The 25,921-nt window shown below is 42.3% G+C and overlaps 2 protein-coding genes across 4 annotated transcripts in view; one reads left to right on the top strand and one right to left on the bottom strand.

Annotated features, from left to right (window-relative positions):
* RNASEH2B (ribonuclease H2 subunit B) overlaps window positions 1–10,160 on the bottom strand; it is a 69,863-nt gene extending 59,703 nt beyond the window's left edge. Inside the window, exons 1-2 of one of the 3 annotated variants that reach the window (XM_030310053.1) lie at window positions 9,805–10,160; window positions 5,015–5,068 (exon numbers count right to left, since the gene is read on the bottom strand). In XM_030310053.1, the coding sequence (XP_030165913.1) occupies window positions 5,015–5,036 (22 nt within the window). In that variant the 5' untranslated portion in view covers window positions 5,037–5,068; window positions 9,805–10,160. Of the gene's footprint in view, window positions 1–1,379; window positions 1,533–5,014; window positions 5,069–9,804 lie in introns of those variants that run through there. The other 2 variants (XM_030310044.1, XM_030310070.1) reach the window with 2 other exon arrangements.
* LOC115515785 lies at window positions 9,855–15,064 on the top strand. The gene is made up of 3 exons (XM_030318299.1): window positions 9,855–9,953; window positions 10,075–10,558; window positions 13,979–15,064. Exons 1-3 carry the CDS (start codon window positions 9,855–9,857, stop codon window positions 14,170–14,172), a joined length of 777 nt encoding a protein of 258 aa, XP_030174159.1. The 3' UTR covers window positions 14,173–15,064.
* The last annotated feature ends 10,857 nt before the right edge of the window (window positions 15,065–25,921 follow it).

The raw sequence follows: 25,921 nt of genomic DNA on the forward strand, positions 1-25,921 counted from the left end.
GTGTGGGTGCAGCGTGCAGCCTATTATTCACTAAGTGGAGGAAGTTGGTTTGAGCAGAGGAAGTAAACTCTCAGGGGGACAGAAGCTCTGGACCTCTAAGTGCTGCAACACCCTAGTTCCAATGCTTGTATACTCTCCACCCCGCCTCTACCCCCAACTCACAGCCGGCCCTTCCCAGGGATCAATGAACTGGCTAGGGAACCCCTAAGGAAGTATAAGCCAGGTTTTGTAACACAATTAGGATGAATGTCTCAACATTAAATGCATAGTAATTTCCATACCAAGCCAGATTCATGGTCTACTCAAACTGGCATCCTATTTATGGTAAGTACACCAAGGGACGTTTGCAGGAGGCCATGGTTGTCCTAAAAACTTCAGCCTCAAATGTCTTTCAAAGAATCCCAGCTTGCCATTGTGGCCATTATGGTTCTGTGAATTTACGTTCACCTCTCCTGCATCTATCTGTATTTTCAGTCTTTACCTACTCTTAAAGATAATCCATTCAAAATATGCAGTCTATGCTGTGAAGTAATACTTTTTTTTTTAATTGTTTTTTGAGAGAGAGAGGGAAAGAGAATGAGCAGGGGAGGGGCAGAGAGAGAGAGAGAGAGGGAGGGAGAGAATTCCAAGCAGGCACCACGTTGACAGCACAGAGCCTGATGCAGGGACAAACTATGAGATCATGACCTGAGGCCAAATCAAGAGTCAGAGGCTTAACTGAGCCACCTAGGTGCCCTGAAGCAAAACTTATTTGGTATATTTGTTACAACAGAAATAAATTCAGGGGCACCTGGGTGGCTCAGTTGGTTAAGTGTCCAACTTTGGCTCCGGTCATGATCTTGCAATTTGTGAGTTGGAGCCCCGCACCGGGCTCTGTGCTGGCAGCTTGGAACCTAGAGCCTGCTTTTGATTCTGTGTCTCCCTCTCTCTCTCTGCTTCCCCACCGCTCATGCTCTCTGTCTGTCTGTCTCTCTCTCTCAAAAATAAACATTAAAAATTTTTTCTTAAAAAAGAAATAAATTCATAGTATAAGTAGAAAGAATAAACAGTGAAATAAAGCTAAAAATAGAAAAATGAGAAAAAAATGAAAAACACTGAGTTCACACTAGGATACATACAATATAAAAAGACTGGAAAGAAATATTTCCAAAATTGTTATTTCTCAGTGGCAAGATGATAGATAAATTATTTCCTTCTTTATATTTTTCTGCATCGCTAAAGTTTCCATACTGGGAACTGGGTAAAGTTTCCATACAGCACTGGGTCTGTATTACTGTTCTAATAATATTCTACTATTAAAATATACAGTATAGTATAGCATAGTATAGTGCGGTATAGTCTAACCTATACTATTCTATACTGATAAAGCAGAGCCTCACCAAATGTCTTAGACTCTTGCAGAGAAATTAGCTCCGCCTGGAGACCTCAGCCAGCTTGGATCCTCGGCGTTTCAGAGGCAGATGATAAAACAGGCATGAGAACATGCAGATCTGACCACTCCAGCAGGCAGCCCGTTCCACTTTAGCAACAGTCATACCTGGAAAGGCAAGGTATACCTAGAAAGGCAGATATTTAAAAGGCACAGATAAAGGACCTCTGAACAAAAAGGCTGGGAGTCCTCAGTGGCACGCCTCTGCTTTCAGAGGCACTGGGCAGGGGAGGGCTCTGGAGCCTCAGGCCAAGGTGCCCAGCACTGAGGAGCCGGTGGTGGTGATGCAGGCGGAACCCACGTGGATTCTCTCCAGCTGCTGGCATGTACTGGGGGTTCAATACGTCTTTACATAAAAAGGATAGTGGACAGAATAATCACAAGATGCGTAGGTGGCCGAGAAGGTACCGTGAGCTCGCACACTCACAGGGGAGAGGCTCGGAGGGAAGGTTGCCTGGAGGAGCCAGGGGCTGAGGTTAAGAGACAGGCAGGCATGTGCCAGGCAGAGAACGTGAAGATGAGCAGGCAGGAGAGTCCAGGCAGACCCAAAGTCACGGGCATTCAAACAGAGATATGTTGTATAACCCCAATAACCCTGAGTATTTTAGTGAGTAGTATGAGCGCAGAGTGAAATAAAGGCAGAAATAGAAAAATGAGAAAAATTGAAGAATACTGGAATTCATTTGTGGTCTATACAATGGCTTAGCTTTGTGGAAACTAACTTTGAACCAGGCCTTGAAGAAAGGGGTAGGATTTGGATAGAAGTGTAAAAGGAGGACAAAGGGCAGTGTAGCCAAGACTGCAGGAAAAAATGGCACGTGAGACATGCATCCTTCAGTGAATGTTTACCGAATGCCCACTCTGTCCCAGGTCTGGGACTAAGATCTTGGGGTGCAAAGGAGAGCTTAGGAGAAAGAGCTGTTCTCCCCACTGCAGAGATGAGGAAATTGAGGCTTTACAAAGAAGATGCAATTTGTCCAAGGACATAGAGCCAACAAATAGCATAAATCTAGTTTTAGGTATGTTTTATTACAACATTTTAGAAAATACTGATAAGTTGTTTGTGTCTTAACATCATGGTAAAAGCTTAGAGGATATGGGAAAAACCCATGTGCCCCCCTTTTCTGCTATTCAAATAAAAAATTATGTTTTCTTTAGGTAAATACACAGTAGTGGAAGTACTAGATCATATGGTATTTTTTTATTTTTTTAATGTTTATTTATTTTTTGAGAGAGACAGAGTGCAGTGGGGGAGGGGAAGAGAGAAAGGGAGACCCAGAATCCAAAGCAGGCTCCAGGCTCTGAGCTGTCAGCACAGAGCTCAATGCAGGGCTCAAACATAGGCATCATGACGTGAGCCAAAGTTGGAGGCTTAGCCGACTGGGCCACCCAGGTGCCCCTCATATGGTAATTCTACTTTTAATTTTTTGAGGGACCTCCATACTCTTCTCCACAGTGGCTGTACCAGTTTGCATTCCCACCAACAGTGCATGAGGGTTCCTTTTTCCGCACATCCTCACCAATACTTATTTGTTGTCTTTTTGATTTTAGTCGTTCTGACAGTTGTGAGGTGACATCTCATTGTGGTTTGGATTTGCATTTCCCTGATGATGAGTGATGGTGAGCATCTTTTCATGTGTCTATTGGCCATCTGGATGTCTTCTTTGGGAAAATGCCTATTCAGGTCTCCTGCCCATTTTTTAATCAAATTATTTGTTTTCCTGATGTCGTGTTGTAGAAGTTCTCTCTATATTTTGGATATTAACCCCTTATTGAACATATTATTTGCAAATATATTTTTCCATTCAGTGAGTTGCCTTTTCATTCGGTTGACAGTTTCCTTCACTGTGCAGAAGCTCTTTATTTTGATGTAGTCAAAACTTTTTTTAAAAGCTTTTTATTTTGACATGCTTTTGTTTCCCTTGCCTTAGGTGACCTATCTAGAAAAAGGTTGCTATGGCCATCCCTATATTTATTATAGCATTATTTGCGGCAGCCAAGATATGGAATCAACCCAAGTGTCCATCAATAGATGAATGGATAAAGAAGATGTGATTATGTGTGTGTGTGTGTGTGTATGTAAAATGTATGTGTACACGTACATACACAATGGAATATTACTTGGCCATAAAAACGATGAAATCTTGCTATTTCCAACAACATGGATGGACCTAGAGGGTATTATACTAAGTGAAATAGACAAAGAAAGACAAATACCGTATGATCTCACTTACATGTGGAATATAAACAAAACAAAGCAAAGCAAACAGCAGAAAAGACCCATAAATACAGAGAACAAACTGACGGTTGCCAGAGGAGAAGAGGTGGGGTGAAGGGGAGTGGGAGACCCAGGTTTCAGTTACAGAATGAGCAAGTCATGGGAATAAAAGGTAGGGTATGGGGAGAACAGCCAATGTGACACAGCAGCTACACTCGTGGTGGGCACAGCACACAGAACGCACAGAGTGGCTGGAAGACTATGTTGCACACCTAAAACTAACGTAACATTAGGTGACAACCATACTCAAATAAAAATTGTGAACATTTCTTACTTTCCTTTTATGAAAACTCTTTTCTGCCCTGGAGGATAAATATGTGAGAGTTAAAAGTTCTTATAAATATCCCAAATCTTTCGGAACAATTACTAGCGGGACAGTATCAGGCTCAGCTTGACTGCACAACTGACAACCGACTAAGTTCACCCGCTTCAGAGTGTGCTCAGATAGGGCAGATCCAGTGGCCGTCTGAGAAAAGGTCGGTGGAACCGCCACCAAAAAAAAGCCTCGTAAAGACAAAACCAGCCTCAGGATTTGTGTGGAAAACGTTAAACATGCTCCATGCTGGGGAACTCAGAGACTCCCGTGCTGCTGACGGCCTGCAGAAGACTATTCAGTAAAAGACAAATCTCCCAAGAAGCGGAGCTTAGTTATTCAGAGATTGTCTAAAACCAGTGCTGGAATTGTGCCCCATCTCCTACCAAGTACAGTACAGGTTCCTGCCCTGTGAATAAGCTCTTCTGAAAGTAAGGAAGCTTTCAGCCCACACGCTAGATTTCCAAACACAAACATGCATACGTGTAAACAGTGTTGACAAAAAACCAAAAAATCTGCTTACAGTTTTCTTCTGACATTAACCATGTGCCTTTAGGTAAAGGAGGAAAAAAGTTTTATTTATTTATGTGTTTTAGGGTCACTGAAAAAAAAAGTCATTTGGGTCTATAGCAATTCTTCCTTTACCACATACTTCACACTATTATTATTATTTTTTTTCAAATAAGAGGTGTTTCTTGTGGGCTTATTAAAAAGTTACAAGACTCGAATCAGAAATAACATTAATATAAATTGTGTCTACCATTAATTACAAAAACTACTTTTGCCTTTTAAAGTTGATTTTTTTTAATCCTTTAATTAGAACATGGTTCTAAAGCCTGCATTCTCACAATGCTTTCAGATCTATTTCTGTATTCTATTTGGAGAGACAAAGAGGATCGTATTGTTTGTGATCATCATGCTGCCTCTCATAAAAGGCTCATTAACGTATTTGGAATGTCTAAGGTAGGCAGGCAGGCCGGCCTGTGATTCTTACCTCCCCCCCAAAAGCAACCCATCCTCTACCGTGCAAAAGCTGGCACGATTCACGCTGTGGGGAAAGAACAAATACAATTCTTCTTAAAATGTTTTTGAACGTGTGTTTTCTGGAGATAAAGGTGAATAATTTTATTTCAAAACTTGTCTACAGCTGAAAATGTGATGTGGCATCTACCTTGATCTGGGGGCTTTGTAATCAGGGGGCTGAATGAGGGATGCTTTCAGCCTAAGCTAACCCAAATCAATTTAGTGGTCCTGAGATCATTTCTGTCCTTCCTTTCTTCCCTCACACAACATTAGGGTTTTCCAATGTTTTGACATCTCCTTGGAGATGGTCCAGCCACAGGGTGCAGCCACACAAACAATCCACACAGACTTCTATACTTGGTGAATCGGTTCCCAGCCCACCTTTCACGTTAGGGTCTATCCCAACCTAGTAGAGCTGACAAGTGTACAAAACTTAGACTAGAGAAAAACATTAAGAATATGACTTAAACATTTATTTTTAGGGCAGCAAAGAGAGACAGAAACTTATACCAAATTCTAAAAGATAGAGATGTTAACGGTCTCTTACAGTAACTAAAACTGTGAATAGGCTAGAACCTACAGGCCTTTTTGGAGAAACACTGAAGACCATCCCAAACTACAAGAAATGCTTGTCTTGTTTGCATGGGAGGCAGTTCTGTCCCTGGCAGCCTATGAAAGTCAAGGCCCTAAGCCTTACTACCTCACAAGTATCCTTTCCAAGTTTCAGTTTTTGTTTCTCAGGGAATTTTGACTTCTCCAGAGGAATTAAAAAGCAAGAGGCCTAAATAGTCCTTTTTAATATATCCTTCAACGTATAACACAATGTTATTGTAGACAACTTGATAAACAACATGAACTAAATGGCAAGAAAAAAGTGTCATCCCAAGGACCAGTGGCTTTGCGTTTGCCTCATGGGTAAATCTCTAAAGTTCTATTCATCTGTTGGCTAATGAGCTTGTGTTCCAGTGACAGAGTAAGTTCCTCCGATCCCAGAAATTTCCTAAAACTGAGTACAAACGGCTTCCACCAAATTTTTTTTTTTTAATTTTTTTTTTCAACGTTTATTTATTTTTGGGACAGAGAGAGACAGAGCATGAACGGGGGAGGGGCAGAGAGAGAGGGAGACACAGAATCGGAAACAGGCTCCAGGCTCTGAGCCGTCAGCCCAGAGCCCGACGCGGGGCTCGAACTCACGGACCGCGAGATCGTGACCTGGCTGAAGTCGGACGCTTAACCGACTGCGCCACCCAGGTGCCCCCCACCAAATATTCTTGAAAAATCTTCTATAATCTTTGTTTTCTTAATTAAGGGCCCAATTTCACTGGCGCTAAAGTGCTCACTCCAAGGAGGATATAGTCTCCTCGTCTCAAATGCATAGCTTACCGTAGCTGATTTCTCATCTGCTAGAAAAAACCCACAAATATGTATCTGTGAAAGATGGGCCTCATACCCTGGACTTAACACGCACACCCCTGAGGATACAAATTCCGGCCCACGAAAAGAGAGCTAAACCTGGGGCTGGCCATTCCTACTCCTCCCTACCCACTCCGAAGGGCTGTCTCAGTGCAGGGGTTCGAAGTGGTGTCCACAGACCGACAGCATCAGCGTCACCTGGGAACTCGTTCGAAATGCACGTTCTCAGGCCTCTCCCGAGAGCCACCGAATCAGAAACCCTGGGGGTGGGGCCCAGTTCCCCAGGTGACCTACGCCCTCAAGTTTGAGTGGCATTGTTGCACTGCAGGAACTGTGAAACCACCAATGTTTGTACGCTCAAAGCCTGCAGGTGGCACTAAAGGCCGGCCGGACAGGCAGGAACAGGAAGCTCAAGTAGTGGTAAAGAACAAGCCAGCCAGACAACGCAGCTCCTGAGCAGCTGGCTCAGCCCTCTCCAATGAGTTCACAGGCCACAGGACATCTCAGCTTTGAACGGGAAGCAGACTGAACTTCTCACAGTCCAGCAGTAAACACATTAAACCTAAAATTTTCGGGGATATGGAAATTGCATATATTTCCTGCATATATTTCCTGAGCCTGGGTGGCTCAGTCGGTTGAGCATCCGACTTCGGTGCAGGTCATGATCTCACGGTCTGTGGGTTCGAGCCCCGCGTCGGGCTCTGGGCTGACGGCTCAGAGCCTGGAGTCTGCTTTGGATTCTGTGTTTACCTCTCTCTCTCTGTGCTCCTCCCTGCTCATACTTTGTCTCTGTCTCTCAAAAATAGGTAAAACATTAAATTTTTTTTTTTAATTTTCAGGGATGCAATAGTTAATGAAGGTTTTTGTGGGTGTTTTAAAAATGTTTATTTATTTTTGAGACAGAGAGAGACAGAGCATGAACGGGGGAGGGTCAGAGAGAGAGGGGACACAGAATCTGAAGCAGGCTCCAGGCTCTGAGCTGTCAGCACAGAGCCCGACGCGGGGCTCGAACTCACAGACCGGGAGATCATGACCTGAGCCGAAGTCGGAAGCTCAACCGACTGAGCCACCCAGGCGCCCCAGGTTTTTGTGTTTAATACGATGAGGATATATGCATTTTCAAGAATGAAAATGTCAATACCAATTAAACAGAACAAAATAAGAAACTCAAATTATCAGCAGCTGTTGTGTGTATCCAAATAATAATAATGCACTTGATTGTGAAAGAATCGGAGTTCCTACCCTTAAAATCTCACTGAATTGATGTGACAAAAACAAGAAGAAGATTTTTCTAATGTAAAACATGTATACGAGTAGGCCTTTGCTAGATTCTATCAAAACCCTGAAATTTGCTTTAATGGTTTTAGTATATATACATCTCCGGGCACCTGGGTGGCTCAGTTGTTTAAGTGTCGGACTCTTGATTTTGGCTCAGGTCCCGATCTCAGGGTCGCAAGATGGAGCCCCATGTTGAGCTTGGGATTCTCTCTCTCTCCCTCTCTCTCTGCCTTCCTCCCTGTCTCTCTCTCTCTCTCTCAAATACAAAATTTTTAAAAAACTGCCTATACAAATCTCTGGTGAAGATATGAAGCAATGGGAACTCCTGGGTACACACGCCAGGGAAATGAGTGCCTCTTTCTACCAAAAGCCTCATAAAAGAATGTTCTTAGAAGTGTAATTCATGGGGTGCCTGGGTGGCTCAGTCAGTTAAGCATCTGGCTCTCGGGTTTCGGCTCAGGTCATGATCTCAAGGTTGGTGAGTTTGAGCCCCGCATTGGGCTCTGTGCGGACAGTGCACAGCCTGCTTGGAATTCTCTCTCTCTCCCTCTCTGTCTGCCCCTCTCCCTCTCTCTTGCTTGCTCCCAAAATAAATAAACTTAAAAAAAAAAAGTGCAATTCACAATAGTTACCAAGTGAAAACAATCAAAATGTCCACCCACGGCAGAGGAAATAAACAGTATGGATATTCATACAATAAAATACACACAACAATGAAAACACAAATCGACCAATAAACCAAACCACTGCTACACATAATATGGATGAATCTCAAGAAATACTGCTGAGTGAAACAAGCCAGACCTATAGGAGTACACACTTACCCAAACAGGCAAAACAAATCTCTAGTGACAAAGGTCAGCACTGACCCGTGGCTATCCAGCAGCAAGCATGAGCTTGCTGAAAAAGTTCTACATCTTGACTTGGGGGATGATTACAGGGGTGTACACGTACGTGTACATAATGAAAATATATGAGTGTATTTGCTGAATTGCACACTTAAATTTGTATACCGTATTGTGTGTAATAACTATAAAGGGAGAAAAAGTGAAACATACACAAAAATACACAAAAATATTCTTGACACACTGTCAGGTAAGAATTTTCAATATTCATCATGAAAGTCTAGATTGCTAGATACCTATAACATCATCAGACCATTATTTGCTGTAAAAACACTGCATTTGCTGAGCTAAACCTAAAAATTAAACACAGTGAACCAAGGGTTCTCCTTATTTCCAATGTTATGCCATCATATCAATGTATCAACCTACAAGAGGGCCAAACTTGACGGGCTTGCATTCCCTAGTCCCAAACGCCTTTGATTCTGACACTTCCTGGAGCCCATCGCGTGCGGAATCTCACTATCTATTTCTCCAATCCTCTGCAGACCCCGGATGGCCGCTCACCACCTAGGGGGAGGCTGAAAAAGGGCCTGGCTCCATCACTTCATTAACTACCCACCTGACTTTCTTTGAAGACCTGTCCTAACCCCTACCATCACCTGGGCCTTGTTAGAAAGGTGCACAGCGTCTGAGGCCTTTCCGGGCTCACTGGATCCTATCCAGTAGGAACCCAGGGCTGGGCCAGCTGCCGAGTGGGGAGAGAGAGGGGGACAGCAAACTGCCCCCCGAAACAGACACTTCCGGGCCCCACAGCGTGCCGCGAGACCCTGAGCCCGCGTCATTCTCCACAGGCCTGGGCCGCTCCTTGCAGCCCACCGCAGCGGGAGAAATAAGGCTCGGCCCGTTTCTGCGCTTTCGGCGTTGGGTTGCAAACCCCGCAGCCAGCTGTAAGGAGTGACCAAGAGCGGGTGCGACGCTTTGGGGAGAGAATCTGGTCCCATACGGGGGGCCCGGGGACGCGCAGCGCCCGTGCCCGCGGCGCCCGGGCTCCGCGCGGGAGTGGGACCCGCTGGGGTGCGCGCGCAGGGCCGCGAGCGCCGAGAGCCGACGTGTGGCGCGCCCCGCCGCCCCAGGTGGAAGTCCGGCCGCGCGCCGCCGCCGCCGCCGGACCGCGCGGGCGGAGGGCCGGGCGAGGCGCGCCGCCGCTCGGGGCGGGCGTATTTACCTGGAAGCAGGAACACGTGCTGCCGGGCGCGAGCCCGGTCCCCGCCGTCCATGCTGTCCCTGCCGCCCGCCTTCTGCGCGGGGCGCGAGCAGGCCTCACCCGCGGAGCGCGGGACCTGCCCGGAGCCGGCGGAAGATGGCGGGGGAAGGGTGTATTCCCGCTAGCGCGGCGCGCGGAGGGGCCGGCGGAGCCCGGGAGGCGGCCCGCGGGACGAATTAACTTTCGTTTCCGCAGCCAGCCGGCCGCGCCTGTGAACGTTTTTAAATTTAGCGCCAGGCCGAGGCGACCCGAGAGGTGACGCGTCGCCCGCCGGCAGGGGAAGGGTCGCGGCCTCTCCCCTCCGCTGCGCGGCCAGTGGTAGGTCCTCACCGAGGGCGCGGAGTGACGCGGCGCGCGGGGCGGCCACCCTGGGACGCGGCGGCGGGCGGGGGAGCCTCGGCCCGCGAAGTTGTGGTGCGGCCGGCGGCGGAAGGAGTCCCAGGTGGGAGAGCGAGCGAGGCCGGGCCCCCCCACCTTGGGAGCGGGGGGGGGGGGGAGAGGGGGCCCGGGACGGATGAGGCCGCCGCACCCGGAGGGTTGGGGAGCGCGAACACCAAGCGTGGAGGAAAAAGCCTGCAGCAGATCCGTGTTAAGGACAACTGCCATCAGATTCTAATCCTGATGTCATTCTTGTTAGTATATCTTGTTTGTCGGTTGCATTCTGCGTTGGAATTAAGGTCACAGTATTTTGTGCTTTGGGGGTTCATAATGCATTGTAAGTAGTCTTCGAATTGGGCTTAGCTCTCACCACTAAAAAGAGGTGCTCAAAATACGAATTTGTTATTTGGGGAGAATCTTTGTAATGAGTTAAAAATGTAAGACATTTTAAAAGGGATATTTAAGGGGCACCCGGGTGGCTCAGTCCTTAAGCGTGGGACTCAGTTTCCGCTCGGGTCATGATCTTAGGGTTCGTAAGTTCGCCCTGCATGCACTGGCAGTGTGGAGCCTGCTTGGGATTCTCTCTCCCTCTCTGTGCACAACCCCCCCCCCATACTCTCTCTCTAAACAAATAAAGTAAAAAAAAGTTGTTGTTTTTTTTTTTTTTTAAATCAAAGCGATGTTTAAAAGTTAAGTTCATGAAATTTGGTGATTTAAACTTTGAAAAATAAAATTTTAATTGAAAAAGTGGTACCTGGTACAGGGTTTCTTAAAAGAAAATAATAAATACTTCTCTTATACTGTAAAGAAAAATCTGTCTGCCTCCTACCCCAGATCCCCAATCTCCATCCCCATGGGCAACTACTGTTAACAGTTTCTTGTCTGTTCTTCCAAAAATTTTCCATGCACGTACAAGTCCGTGTCTTTTTGCACGAATGGAAGAATAATATTTTACATAGCTTAATGCACTTCACTTTTCTTGAAGATAGTTAACTTTGGCAGAACTCCATCTATCTCAGCCTTCTGAAAGGAGTTTTAATTTCAGTCCAATTTCCCATGGGGAGTGGTGGTGGCAAATGCAGCTGAAATTGACTGGAGGACACACCCTTCTGCCTCAGGAGGGACATCCAGATGCCAACGCTGGGACAGGCAGCAGATTAGTATTGCTCTGATCTCTTCCCTCCCCCAAGATTATACTAGGGGAAAAGCGTGTGTAGGCTAAATTCCCAGGCACACCATAATCGCTATTAACAGCTACAAGAGAAACGTTACCCACAGTTCCCTTGCTCTGACATACAGAATTGTTTTCATTCTCTGATCCTTTCCAGCCATTGTCTGTATGAATATGTATTTATCAGGAGGTAGTTTGCACAGAGTAAAGACAATTTTGTCTGCATTTCTCCCTTAACATTGTATAAACATGTTTCCCATGGCATCCAGCGTATTGTTAAAGGAGGCATTATTTCATACTACTAATGTACCAAGGTTACTTAGCCATTCCCTAGTGTGCAATATTTAGGTTATTTCAAACTGTTATTATAAATAATGCTACAATGCATACTATACATGGACTTTGTGGCAGTTCAAAGCAATGGACTAGATGTTCATATGATGAACTACATGTACACACAGCAACATGGATGCTTCATATCAAGAGAAAAAAAAAGATGCAGGACTAATAGAATACCAAGTAGATAAATCAAAAACCCACATAAGGGGCACCTGGGCGGCTCAGTGGGTTAAGCGTTCGACTTCGGCTCAGGTCATGGTCTCGCCGTTGGTGAGTTTGAGCCCCGCGTGGGGCTCTGTGCTGACAACTTGGAGCCTAGAGCCTGCTTCAGATTCTGTGTCTCCAGTCTCTCTCCCTGCCCCTCCCCCGCTCATGCTTTCTCGCTCTCTGGCTCTCTCTGGCTCTCTCTGGCTCTCTCAAAAATAAACATTAAGAAATAAAACCCACTTAAAACATTGTATCTTTTAAAAGGATACATGCAGTTTTAAGACCATGGATGGAACACATAAGGAATGGCATCTTCAAAATGGAGGGTAATGGGATAAGGGACAGGTAAAGAATGAGGGGGCAAGGAAAGTCAAATAAGAGAGGAGCCAGGGCACACATGGGCGACTGTCACTATGTTTTATGAATGAGAGTATAATTTACTTTCTGGCGTTTCCGTCCAGGGATAAAAACATTTTTTAAAAATCTGTTCCAACAAACATTTCTAAACAATTTCCTTTATTCACTTAAAATGTTAAATTTGAGTACCTTCTTAGAAGGGGTACCAGTGGTGATATAGGAAACTGACTCCAGAGTCCTGTTGTCCTCAGGATAAATAAAGTCCAATATACTAAGCTTTGAACAGAGGGACCTTGAGATCTTGTCCTCACTTGCCCCTCCAACCACACTTCCCACTGCCTCCCTCCCTGTCCACAGTCTAGCCACAAGGAACTGCCCTTGTCACATCGAGCACTTGACACTGTGTTCCCACTGCAGGGACACCTGCTCTCCACTAGCCACATTCCTTCACTTTCTCTCTCTCCACCACCGCTTGGTCAACTTTTACTCACCCACCAGGTCTTATTTAGGCAATTCCTTCTCTACAGCACTCGTCTTGCTGCCCCCCAACACCCTCCCCAAGAATGAATGAGATGCCTCCAGTCTTCCCAGGTACATCACTAGGTAGGGGAGCCCAAGCCTCCATCAGTTCCTTGAGGAAGGATAGCATCTAGTTATTCACCACTTAATCCTCAAAAAATAACAATGGCTTTCTTTTAGTACTAACTGTGACAGCACCGCACTAAACATTTAACTCAGATGATCTCTTTCCATCCTCCTGCAGCCTTAAGGGGAAGTATTAGTGGGATCCCCACATTGTACAGAGGAAGAATGTAAATTTAGAGAGATAACTAATTGCTCAGCATGCCCAACCAGCAAGTGACCGAGCAGGAATACCAACCCATAGATGGCTCTTCACCCTTCCTCCCTCCTGCCCTGGTGTCCAATGTCTAGGACGAAGCTTATGGGCACACCATGTGCTTAGCATATATCTTTTGAATAAATATGTATGTAGATAAATAGGCAGTTATGGTAACAGTGTGGCTTCTGGTATTTCTAAGTTTTACAAACAAGAACACATGGATTTTCCAATATACCAAAAAATATTCCAGAAATTAATTTTTATACTAGTCATGCTAACATGCAAAAAGTCAAGCAGGTCATTCTCCAAAGAATAAGAAAGAAACAGCAAGTAGAGAATTCAATAGAGAATCACAGAAGGTCTTCTAAATGCCAAAAGCAAGAGATGTTCATTTTCTAGTTTAAAAAAAAAAAAAAAAGGAACTGGGAGGAAGGCGTTCAGAGTCAAATGACCTGTAGCAATGCTTAGTGGTGACCAGAGCAGAAAATCCTTGAGCTAAGGCGCAGAGAAACAATTTCTTTCTCTTAGAGATTATTAAAAACTTATGAGAATGCTTCTTTCAAAACAAAATGCAAATGAAAATTCACATCTATCATCACTTTTACCATAAGAAAAGATTGTTGCCTTGTTTTTGTCTTGTTGCCAAGTGTTCATCTAGTGACAACAGAGAAGACAACATTGAGCATAAGCTGGGGAGGAGAAAAGGATCAGCTCTCAAAAGAGCCAATTGTTTACAAAGGGGACCAATGAGTAGTAGTGAACCATCCTTTCTGGGGAGAATGTTTCCTTTATGTTCACTCTCTTATCCAACCCAACCTAAAATTGGATTATACTTGTTGCAGACGGGCAGTGTGGCACGTGTAAACTAGTGAGATCTGCCAGTTCTAGAAGAAAAATGACTGAAGCTATTAGGAAAGGAAGAAGAACCACCCTTGACATTGAGAAGCTGGCCCGGGGCTCACAGCTGGACCGTGTGACTCTGCCAGGAGACAAAAACAATTTCCCAGAATACCAGCCTCACACAAGCCTGCCCTGAAACCAGAAGAAAATGAGACAAAGCCAGACCACTTCATGGTTTTGGCCAAGCACAGACAAAAACAGGTCACTGTGCCACCCACAAAATGCCACACACCTCCCCTCTCTTAGACCAAATGAGTGACTGCTACTTCTTTACCATGTACAGCTTTATCCTCATTCCAGTTTTCCCTTCCTGTAGATGAGATTCAATTAAGACCCTCAATCACAGAATTGCCCCACTTTCCAACAGCACCCAATCTGGAGGCCATGTCTGCTTCCTTAGGCTCTCCCCCGGGTCACATAACTGAAGCTTCCTTCTAACACTGTCTTACTAAGACCCATGATTTCCCATAGCGTGTATTCACCCTCCCTGCAACAAGTGACAAGTTGAACTTGTTCAACTACAGGTATGTTTCTAGTAGACTTTGGCTGAAGCTTATTGGCACTATGCTTACACATTCCAGTCTGGGTGTGCATAGAGTTATAAACATCATATATATTTACATAAAATCAAGGTAGCAAGAAATCTCAGGCAACTCAAACTCCAAAATATACTTTTGTGCCTGAACTATCTGTAAAGATAGGCTACCGTGATCACATGAATCAGATAATTAGATAATTACATAGTTTGCTGCATGACAGATGAAGCAATTATCATACACTTCAGAAAATTTTAATAACTTGATGTCTTCATTACTCATTTAATTTACTTTCATATAATACTAATATTTCAACAGTACAATGCTTTTGAGATGTGTGTTTTTAAGCCATGAATCACCTAGCAAGTCAATAAATTGAGAAATGTTTCAAATATCGGCTACTTTTCATTTAAATATTTATGTTCAAAAGCAGGATACAAACTTGTACAGAAAGTATGGTCACAACTAAGAAGAATAACAGAAATAAAAGACTGGTGGCTAAAATCTAACCAGAGTTGTTCTTTCATTCTTTCTTTCTTTGGTGTATTTTCTAAATTGTGCAGTTAATATTTTAATTTGATAATATTTTTTTTAATTTTTATTTTGTTTTTAGAGAGAGGGGTGGGGAGACGGGCAGTGGGAGAGAGAGAGAATCCCGAGCAGGCTTTACACTAGTGTAGAGCCCAACACGGAGCTGGGTCTCAGAGCCAAGAGATCATGACCTGAGCTGATAGCAAGAGTTGGGCGCTCAACCTACTGAGCCACACGGGCAGCAAATAACGTAGATACAAACAATTATAAGAGAATACCATGAAAAATTATATGCCAACAAACTGGGCAATCTGGAAGAAATGGACAAATTCTTAGAAACTTACACACTACCAAAACTGAAACAGGAAGAGATAGGAAATTTGAACAGATCCATAACCAGCAAAGAAATTGAATCAGGTATCAAAAATCTACAAACAAACAGGACTCTTCGGCCAGATGGCTTCCCAGGGGAGTTCTTCCAGACATTTAAAGAAGAATTAATATCTGTTCTTCTCGGGGCGCCTGGGTGGCGCAGTCGGTTAAGCGTCCGACTTCAGCCAGGTCACGATCTCGCGGTCCGTGAGTTCGAGCCCTGCGTCGGGCTCTGGGCTGATGGCTCAGAGCCTGGAGCCTGTTTCCGATTCTGTGTCTCCCTCTCTCTCTGCCCCTCCCCCGTTCATGCTCTGTCTTTCTCTGTCCCAAAAATAAATAAATAAACGTTGAAAAAAAAAATTAAAAAAAAAATATCTGTTCTTCTCAAACTGTTACAAAAAGTAGAATGCAAAGAAAGTTTTCAAACTCATTCCATGAAGCCAGCATGACCGTGATTCCAAAACCAGACAAAGACCCCACTAAAAAGGAGAACTACAGGCCAATATCCCTGATGAAGCTGCAGGAAAAAATTCTCAACAAGATACTAGCAAATCCGATTCAACAGTACATTAAAAGAATTATTCACCATGATCAAGTGGGATTTATTCCTGGGCTGCAGGGCTGGTTCAATATTCACGAATCAATCAATGTGATACACCACATTATAAAAGGAAGGATAAGAACCATCTGATCCTCTCAATAGGTGCAGAAAAAGCACTTGACAAAATACAGCATCCTTTCTTGATAAAAACACTCAAGAAAGTAGGGATAGAAGGAACGTATCTCAACATCACGAAGGCCATGTCCTCAACGGGGAAAAACTGAGAGCTTTCCCCCTCTGATCAGGAACACGACAAAGATGTCCACTCTCACCACTATTATTCAACATAGTACTGGAAGTCCTAGTCTCAGCAATCAAACAACCAAAAGAAATAGAAGGCATACAAATCAGCAGAGAAGAAGTCAAACTTTCACTCTTCACAGATGACGTGATGTTGTCCATGGAAAACTGGAAGACTCCCATCAAAAAACTGCTAGAACTGATTGATATGTGAATTCAGTGAAGTTGCAGGATGTAAAATCAATGTACAGATATTGGTTGCATCTGCTTCTTTAATACACCAGTACTGAAGTAGCAGAAAGAGAAATCAAGGAATTGATCCCATTTACAATTGCACCAAAAGCCATAAGATACCTAGGAGTAAACCTAACCAAAGAGGTAAAAGATCTGTATGCTGAAAACTATAGAAAGTTTATGAAAAAAACTGAAGAAGACACAAAGAAAATGGAGAAACATCCCATGTTTATGGAGTGGAAGAACAAATATGGTTAAAATGTCTATACTATCCAAAGCCATCTACACATTCAATGCAATCCCTATCAACATAACACCAGCATTCTTCACAAAGCTACAACAATTATAAAATTTTAATGGAACCAGAAAAGACCTAAAGTAATGTTGAAAAAAAAAAGCCAAAGCTGGAGGCATCACAATTCCAGACATCAATCTGTATTACAAAGCTGTAATCATGAAGACAGTATGATACTGGCACAAAAACAGTCACATAGATCAATGGAACAGAATAGAGAGCCCAGAAATGGACCCACAAATGTGTGGCCAGCTTAATCTTTGACAAAGCAAGAAAGTTTATCCAATGGGAAAAGTCTCTTCAGCAAATGGTGCTGAAGAAAGAAACTGGGCCACTGTCTTATACCATACATAAAAATAAATTCAAAATGGAAGAAAGACCTAAATGTGAGATAGGAAACCATCGAAATCCTAGAGGAGAAAAGAGGCAGCAACCTCTTTGGCCTCGGCTGCAGCAACTTATTACTAGAAATATCTCCAGAGGCAAGGGGAAAAAAAGCAAAAAGAACTATTGGGACCTCATCAAGATAAAAAGCTTCTGCACAGCAAAGGAAACAATCAACATAACTAAAAGCAACCGATGGAATGGGAGAAGATATTTGCAAATGATGTATCACATAAAGGATTAGCATCCAAAATCTATAAAGAATTTATCAAACTCAACATCCCCCCAAAAGTAAATAATCCAGTGAAGAAATGGGCAGAAGGCATGAATTGACACTTTTCCAAAGAAGACATCCAGATGGCTAACAGACGCATGAAAAGCTGCTCAACATCACTCATCATCAGGAAAATACAAATCAAAACCACAATGAGATACAACCACACACCTGTCAAAATGGCTAAAATTAATAACTCAGGAAACAACAGATGTTGGTGAGAATGAGGAGAAAGGGGAACACTTTTGAAATGTTGGTGGGAATGCAAACTGATGCAGCCACTCTGGAATGTGATTCCAGAACCTCCAGTATGGAGGTTCCCCCCCAAATTTAAAATAGATCTACACTATGACCCAGCAATTGCACTACTAGGTATTTATCCAAAGGATACAAAAATGCGGGTCTGAAGGGACACATGCACCCCAATGTTTGTAGCAGTGCTATCAACAATAGCCAAAATATGGAAAGAGCCCAAATGTCCATTGACTGATGAATGGATAAAGAAGTGGTACACACACACACACACACACACACACACAGGAATAGTACTTGGCGATGAAAAAGAATGAAATCTTGCCATTTGCAACAACGTGGATGGAACTAGAGTGTATTATGCTAAACAAAGTAAGTCAGTCATAGAAGACAAATATCATATGATTTCACACATGTGGAGCTTAAGAAACAAAACAGCTGAACATAAGGGAAGGGAAGGAAAAATAAGATAAAAACAGAGATGGAGAGGCAAAGCTTAAGGAACTCTTAAATACATTGGGATGAGCACCGGGTGTTGTATGGAAACCAATTTGTCAATAAATCATATTTAATATATATAAAAAAGAAACTCTTAAATACAGAGAGCAAACTGAGGGTTGCCAGAGGGGAGGTAGGTGGGGGACAGGCTAAATGGGTCATGGGCATTAAGGAGGGCACTTGTTGGCATGAGCACTGGGTGTCATATGCAAGTGATGAATCACTGGGATCTACTCGTGAAACCAATACTACACTGTATGTTAACTAACTTGAAATTAAATAAATAATGTACTCTAAAAATATATTATTAATTTCTAGTTTCATTTTACTCTGTGCTTCCTCCTGTTCTTTTTTTTTTTGTAGTTGTTGTTATTTTTAATGATTATTTATTTTTGAGGAGGGAAAGACAGAGCATGAGCTGGGGAGGGGGGGCAGAGAGAGGGAGACACAGAATGTGAAGCAGGTTCCAGGCTCTGAGCTGTCAGCACAGAGCCCGCCGCGGGGCTCGAGCTCAGCAACCGCGAGATCACGACCTGAGCTGAAGCTGAACACTCAACCGACTGAGCCACCCAGGGCCCCCCCCCTCCAATCTGTTTAAAGAATAACATTCTTACTCCCTTTTGGTCCCGATTACCTTTACCAATGGTCTCACAATTAAGAGGGTTGAGGATACACGTTCACTGATTACATCAAAGCAGTACATTTCTGCTGCCCTCTGCCCACAAGTAAAATATTCTTCAAATAGTAATGAGATATTTTAGGAACTCATCCTGTCCGACCATCTGAAAACAGGAACTGCAACTGCCAAGTATGACTAATGCATCACCAAAGATGAACAATTTTCCTGGTAGTGTGACGTCCACCCGACATTTTGCTCAACAGCAAAAATTAGTAATATTGATTAAAGAGGAACTTCTGCATCTTCTACAGGATATTTAATTTCACATTAAGCTTTCTAATGTTTATTTACTTTTGAGAGAGAGAGAGAGAGCAGGGGAGGGGCAGAGAGAGAGAGGGAGACACAGAATCCAAAGGAGGCTCCAGGCTCTGAGCTGTCAGCACCCAGCCTGACGAAGGGCTCGAACTCACAAGACCATGAGATCATGACCTGAGCTGAAGTTGGATGCTTAACCAACTGAGCCACCCAGGCATCCCTCACATTAAGCTTTGTAATTACATTGACCATGTAACTTTTCTTAGGTCTTAGAGTCTTCTTCAGAGTCCATGAAATATCCTTAATCCTTTAAGAACTTAATAAAAAGATTGTCCTTTAAAAGAGCTTATAACTTCTCTATTTTTAGCATAACCATGAAGAAAATTTATGAAAAAAAATCATCTAGGTCTCAAGACAGAATAAATGAATGTTGTTAGCTCATAAATATCCCTAATTCTTTAAGAACTTAGTTAAATTAATAAAATGATTATCTTTTAAAAGTGCTTATATATTTTTTCTACGTTTTAGTGTAAATATGAAACACACTTAAAAAAACCTATCAAGACCTCTAGATAAAACAAATGAATCCCATGTATTTCTTTTTTTATTAAAAAATTTTTTTTAATGTTTATTAATTTTTGAGAGAGAGAGAGAGACAGAGTGCAGAGTGTGAGTGGGGCAGGAGCCAAGGGAGAGGGAGACACAGAATCCCAAACAGCTCCAGGCTCTGAGCTGTCAGCACAGAGCCCGATGCCGGGCTCAAACTCATGAGCCGTGAGATCATGACCTGAGCTGAAGTTGATGCTTAACCAACTGAGCCATCCAGGCGCCCCTAATCCCATGTATTTCTTATCAAGATCATGCCAAGAGGTGAAGAATTTGTAACCAAGTAAGTACCCCTTGTTCTGGAGTTGGGAAGAAAAAAAACAGAGACATTTTAAAAGTTTAACATTGATTTAAGATGTGAAAGAGTTGCGCTTCCCTGAAAGGCTGCAATATTTATTCCACAGCTTTGGCAATATTGACTGAACCGTGACAAGCCTATAATGAAACAGATTCTGTCATCTTTCTTGTAGACAGGAACCATGCAGACATGTTTCCATTTATTTAAAATGTAGCTTAAAATAAAAACAATATTAAGAAGTATGAATAAGATTTGGTGCAATTCTTCTGGCTTTGGAGATAAACACTGAGATAGAAGAAAGCTTTCAAGTTGAGTTTATGTTCAAATTCCTCAAATATCAGTACAGATTGGGAGGAAGGGGGGATAGATTTGGGGACAAAAGGAAAAATAATATAGCTTTAAGTTTCTCACAACAGTGTGGTAAATAAATAAGCACAAATTAAGATAATGATTAAAATAAGTGGCCAAATGTGTAGGCATCCCTTTTGTGAAGTGTTTGGTTATATTTTGTTTTGGAAGGGTTTTTTTTTAATGCTTATTTATTTATTTTGAGAAAGAGAGAGAGAGAGAATCCCATGCAGGCCCCGTGCTGTCAGCTCAGAGCCTGACGTGGGGCTCGATCCTACAAACCATGAGATCATGCATGACCTGAGCCAAAACCAAGAGATGGTCACTTAACCTACTGAGCCACCCTGGTGCCCTTGTTTTGGAGTTTTTTGCTATTTATATGATGTCAATCTATTTGAAGTCAATCTATTTGAAGTCTCCTCCTTTTGTTATTTCTAACATCAAATATGTCTTCTGTGAGCCATTTTATAAATGGCATCCATACTGCAATCATGTACAAACCCAAAATGATATTTCTAGCATTTCTTCCAGAAATTATTTATTTATTTCACAATCTTCCAGCTTTTTATTTTTTATTTACTTATTTATTTTAAAAAAATTTTTAATCTTTGTTTATTTTTGAGAGAGAGGCAGAGTGTGAGCAGGGAAGGAGCAGAGAAAGAAGGACACATGGAATCCGAAGCAGGCTCCAGGCCCTGAGCTGTCAGCACAGAGCCTGACACGGGGCTCAAACTCACAGATCGCGAGATCATGACCTGAGCCGAAGTCGGACGCTCAACCGACTGAGCTACCCAGGTGACCCAACCATCTCCCAGCTTTTTAAAAATGGAAACTACTTCATATATGATGCTCATAACACTAAGCAGATCAAGGTAACTTGTTTTGGAATAAGTACAAAAAGGCATTGGTGATTCCCTTAGATGCCAGGAGTAGTCCCTGCTTCTATGTTGGAAAGTTTGAGGTGAAAGATAAATGAAATGTACCAAGAACATAACCCTCCTACCTGGGTGGCAGAGCCAACTCCTTTATTCCCTGAACTGGGGACCTTTATTCCCTGACCTGGGTGGCTTCGGAACCAAAATTTCAGGGCCCATCACCTTGATCCGGTTACTTTTCTCCTTAAGTTTTAAGTTGTAAACCACGTGACACTGTAATTTATTTTCTGACCTCCTTTACTATTTCATTTTCCATGTTGGATAAATAAGCGCGTTCAGCAGAGGCACATGTTTTGATGATTTTACCTAGATTAGCTGTATTAAATCTATAAATTATCACCAGAGGCTCATTTCTTATGCTATACTCCTCTGGGATGGATTCTAAGAAGTTAGTGGAGGCTCTTGGTCTAATGGCTTATAGAACCAGATGTGGACTGAGCCTTATAAGGAGCAAATGTAAGTTAGAATGCCTGCTTTTTAAGAAGGGTTAGAAGTTTCTGATAAAATGCAGAAAATAACCTATGAATGCAAAATCCATCTGGTAATTTTGAATTTGATGCTTGGTCTCTCTTGATGTGGGCCCAATCTAAATTAATTCTACAATATTTATTGACACCTGCTATGTGCCAGACCCTGCTCTGGTTGTCAGTAAATACAAGGGACAAGGATACCTGCCTTCCTGAAGTTTACATCTAGTAGAGGGAGAAAGGCAAACAATACACATAATAAGTAAATTCTATGGTACAAGTGAGGGTGGCTGGTACAATGGAGGAATGAAATCAGCAGGGAAAGGGGGGTTACGAGGAAAGAGTATGAGGAGGGTTGCAGTCCTGAATAAAGAAGTCACAGCAGGCCTCATTAAAAAAGGTAACATCTGGGGGCGCCCGGGTGGCTCCGTGGCTTAAGCGTCCAACTTCAGCTCAGGTCATGATCTCACGGTCTGTGGGTTCGAGCTCCGCCTCGGGCTCTATGTTGACAGCTCAGAACCTGGAGCCTGTTTCAGATTCTGCGTTTCCCTCTCCCTCTCTCGCTCTCTGCCTCTCCCCGACTTGCGCTGCGTCTCTCTTTCTCTCTCTCTCTCTCTCTCTCTCTCAAAAATAAATAAACATGAAAAAGCTATTTTCACTGTAACCCACAGTAAGAAATACGTTCTACAGTATGACCCAGCAGTCACAGGACAGACACACAATTGAAACTTTTCCCAAACCAATACTTACTTGCATTACGTTCAATGGACTCTAATTCTAGTCTATTAGGTTTCTGTTCTTTATTCAACCCTGATAGCACTGACTAAATTAATTTCACACCCTAGTAATAGGTTGTGATCTGCCGTTGAAAAAGCATGGCTATCAGTAATGTGCTCATTTTAGCTACATCCTAACACATGGATGACGTCCTCGACATCATCAACTCTGAGCATGCCAGACACCACACAGGGCCTAATGACTTTGACCGGGAACTACCATTAGCTCATTAATCAAAATCCAAGGTATATATACGATATTCTGCTTTCATGACAGCTGTCATCATATAAAAATACTGCGTGGGCTGGATCACTACTAGGAGATGTAAAACATATGAAATTTGGGCACATCACTTTTGACAGGCAGCCAATATTCGTGGTAGTTGGCTAAAGAGATTTGACTTCAAATAAACAAATGTTTAGTGTTTCCATAAAAGCATAGATGTAACCCTAATTAGTAAATTTGCTAATAGATTTCTGTTCATTATCTCCAGACCAGTCTTTAGATGTATTTGTTTTTAGATAATACAAATTTTAGAACTGTAGCTCAAAATGTTTTGACGGATTCTCAACATGTTTGAGAGCAGCTTCTTTTTATGAGCTTATAAGCACTGGTCCTTTTCTGAACTGTTAAATTGCTCTGTCAAAATTCAAAATTTGTTTTAAATCGGGCTATAGTTTTAAATATTTTTTTCCGCTGCAAAAAAAGTTCTTACATTTGCCGTTGGATAGGTTCCAGTTTATTTGTTTGTGACTTAGTTATTTTAAAATTGGAAGTTTGTACCCCTTAACCCCCTTCACCTATTTCACACATCCTCTCACCCATTTGCCCTCTGGCAACCATCAGTTTGTTCTGTGTAGTTGAGTCTGTTTTTTGTTTGTTTGTTCATTCGCTTTATTAGATTCCACCTATAAGTGAAATCATATGATATTTATCTTTCTCTGTGTGACTGATTTCACCAAGCATAATACTATCTAGGTCCATCCATGTTGTCACAAATGGCAAGATTTCATTCTTTTTGATGGCTGAGTAATATTCCATCACACACACATATACATATATACACACACATATATATGTGCATATATATGTGTGTGTATATATATATATATATATATACCACATCTTCTTTATTCATCATCATATCTCGGGTATTGTAAATGATGCTTTAGAGGTGAATGTATCCTTTCAAATCAGAGTTTCTGTTTTCTTTGGGTAAGTATCCAGCAGTGAATTACTGGATCATATGGCATTTTTATTTTTAATTTTTTGAGGAAACTCCATATTGTTTTCCATAGGAGTTAACACCGATTTACGTTCCCACCAACAGTGCACAAGGGTTCCCTTTTCTCCACAACCTTGTCAATACTTGTTATTTCTTGTCTTCTTGATACTAACCATTCTGACTGGTGTGAGAGGATTTACCTCATTATGGTTTCGATTCACATTTTCCTGATGTTGAGGGATATAGAGCATCTTTTCATGGGTCTGTGGCCACCTGTATGTCTTCTTTGGAGCAACGTCTATTCAGGTTCTCTAATCAGTTTTAAATGGATTATTTATTTTATTTATTTAATTGTTTGGCGTTGAGTTGTGTAGGTTCTTTACATATTTTGGATGTTAACCCCTTATTGGATACATCATTTGCAAATATCTTCTCTTAATCAATAGGTTGCCTTTTTATTGGTTTCCCTTGCTATAAAAAAAAAAAAAAAAAAAAAATTAAAAGAAAAAACTTTATTTTGCTGTAGTCCCAACAGTTTATTCATACTTTTGTTTCTCTTGCCTGAGGAGACATACACATAAATATGTTGCTGAGGCCAATATACAAGAGATTACTGCTTATGTTTTCTTTTGGAAGTTTTATGGTTTCACGTCTCACATTTAGGTTTTTAGGTTCAAGTTTTACAGTAAACTGGAATCGTCCTCTGAACCACTGAGCACTCTGTGCTTTCTGTTAAGATAGCCACTAACCACTTGTGACTTTTGAGCACTTGAAATGTGGATTGTACGACTGAGAAACTGAAATTTTAATTTCGTTTATTCTTAATGAATCTAAATCTAAGTGGCCATGCCGGGCTAATGGCTGCCATATTGGATAGAGCAGCTTTACAAAGAAAAGCTGAACAAGTCATTTCCCTACTTAAACCACACCAGTGGCTTCCAACGATGATTCAAATAAAATTTGAAGTCCTCAGTTTGATATTCAGGGCCAAGAGGAGCTGAGCTGCCCACTACTTTCCTCCTGTAATGCCAGGGTTCCTTGGTCTTCTTTCTGTTCCTGCCACATGCCATGCTCCTTTCACCCTCAAGGACCTGACACAGGTTGCTCCTTCTGACAGGAACGTTCTCTCCACCCCCACCCAACACGCCTCGCACGTCCTCCGTTTCTTTGGCCAGAGCCTATTCATTTCTTAGGTCTCTTTCTATTATTGGTTCACTTACCCATTCGTTCAGCAAATATTTTTTAGAGTTCCAACTGCGAGCCAAGCATCATCTAGCAAGTGACAGCAAAGACAACAGAACACGATAAAACAGGCCCTTTGTCTTTGTGGAGCTTATAGTCTAGTTAGGATGATGGACTTTTTAGAATACATAATCTCAATAATAGTAAATTGTGATAAGCTTCTTACATCTGGGCTCTGAACCAAACCAGATAATCATGGCAGGTAGGGAGAGGATTCTCAGAGGATATGACATTTTCAATGAAGTTCTGAAGGAAAAGAAGCCACATTATGTGAGGACTAAGAAGAAGGGCACTGGAGAGCACTTACTACAGTGGTAGTGAAAGCTTGGCCCTGTGATTACATATTTATTTAATGTCTGTAAGCTCCATGAGGCAGGGGCTCTGTCTATCTTGTCTTATTTTCCCACAGCAAGACCTGGCATATAATTAATGCTCAGTAAATGCTTGTTAATGGATGGGGAAGTAAATTTTTTAAAGTCTAAAAAAACCCAAAATAGTTACTTGAGAATAATTACAAAAAGAAAAATCATTAGTGATTATTAATTGTGATTCACTTTGGATTAAACAGACAATTTTATCCAAAGATTTTGAGCCTTTAAAGCACAAAGTACAAAATGATTTCTCAAGAATGAAGAATTTGTTGATAGCACACAAATTTTTAGAATGCCTTTTTTTCCCAAGATTTTACTGTATTTTATTATTATTTTTTAAAATATAATTTGTTGTTGGGGCGCCTGGGTGGCTCAGGTGGTTAAATGTTCGACTTCAGCTCGGGTCATGATCTCGCGGTTCGTGAGTTCGAGCCCCCCGTCGGGCTCCGTGCTGACAGCTCAGAG

The sequence above is a fragment of the Lynx canadensis genome, chromosome A1 (assembly GCF_007474595.2).
Source record: "Lynx canadensis isolate LIC74 chromosome A1, mLynCan4.pri.v2, whole genome shotgun sequence".
Lineage (NCBI taxonomy): Eukaryota > Metazoa > Chordata > Mammalia > Carnivora > Felidae > Lynx > Lynx canadensis.

Coding starts and splice junctions, on each gene's coding strand:
- LOC115515785 (XM_030318299.1), top strand. CDS start 9,855: ATGCTGTCCCTGCCGCCCGCCTTCTGCGCGGGGCGCGAGCAGGCCTCA. Junction 9,954..10,074: donor CGGAAGATGGCGGGGGAAGG/GTGTATTCCCGC, acceptor TTTTAAATTTAG/CGCCAGGCCGAGGCGACCCG. Junction 10,559..13,978: donor TTGGGGGTTCATAATGCATT/GTAAGTAGTCTT, acceptor TACTTGTTGCAG/ACGGGCAGTGTGGCACGTGT.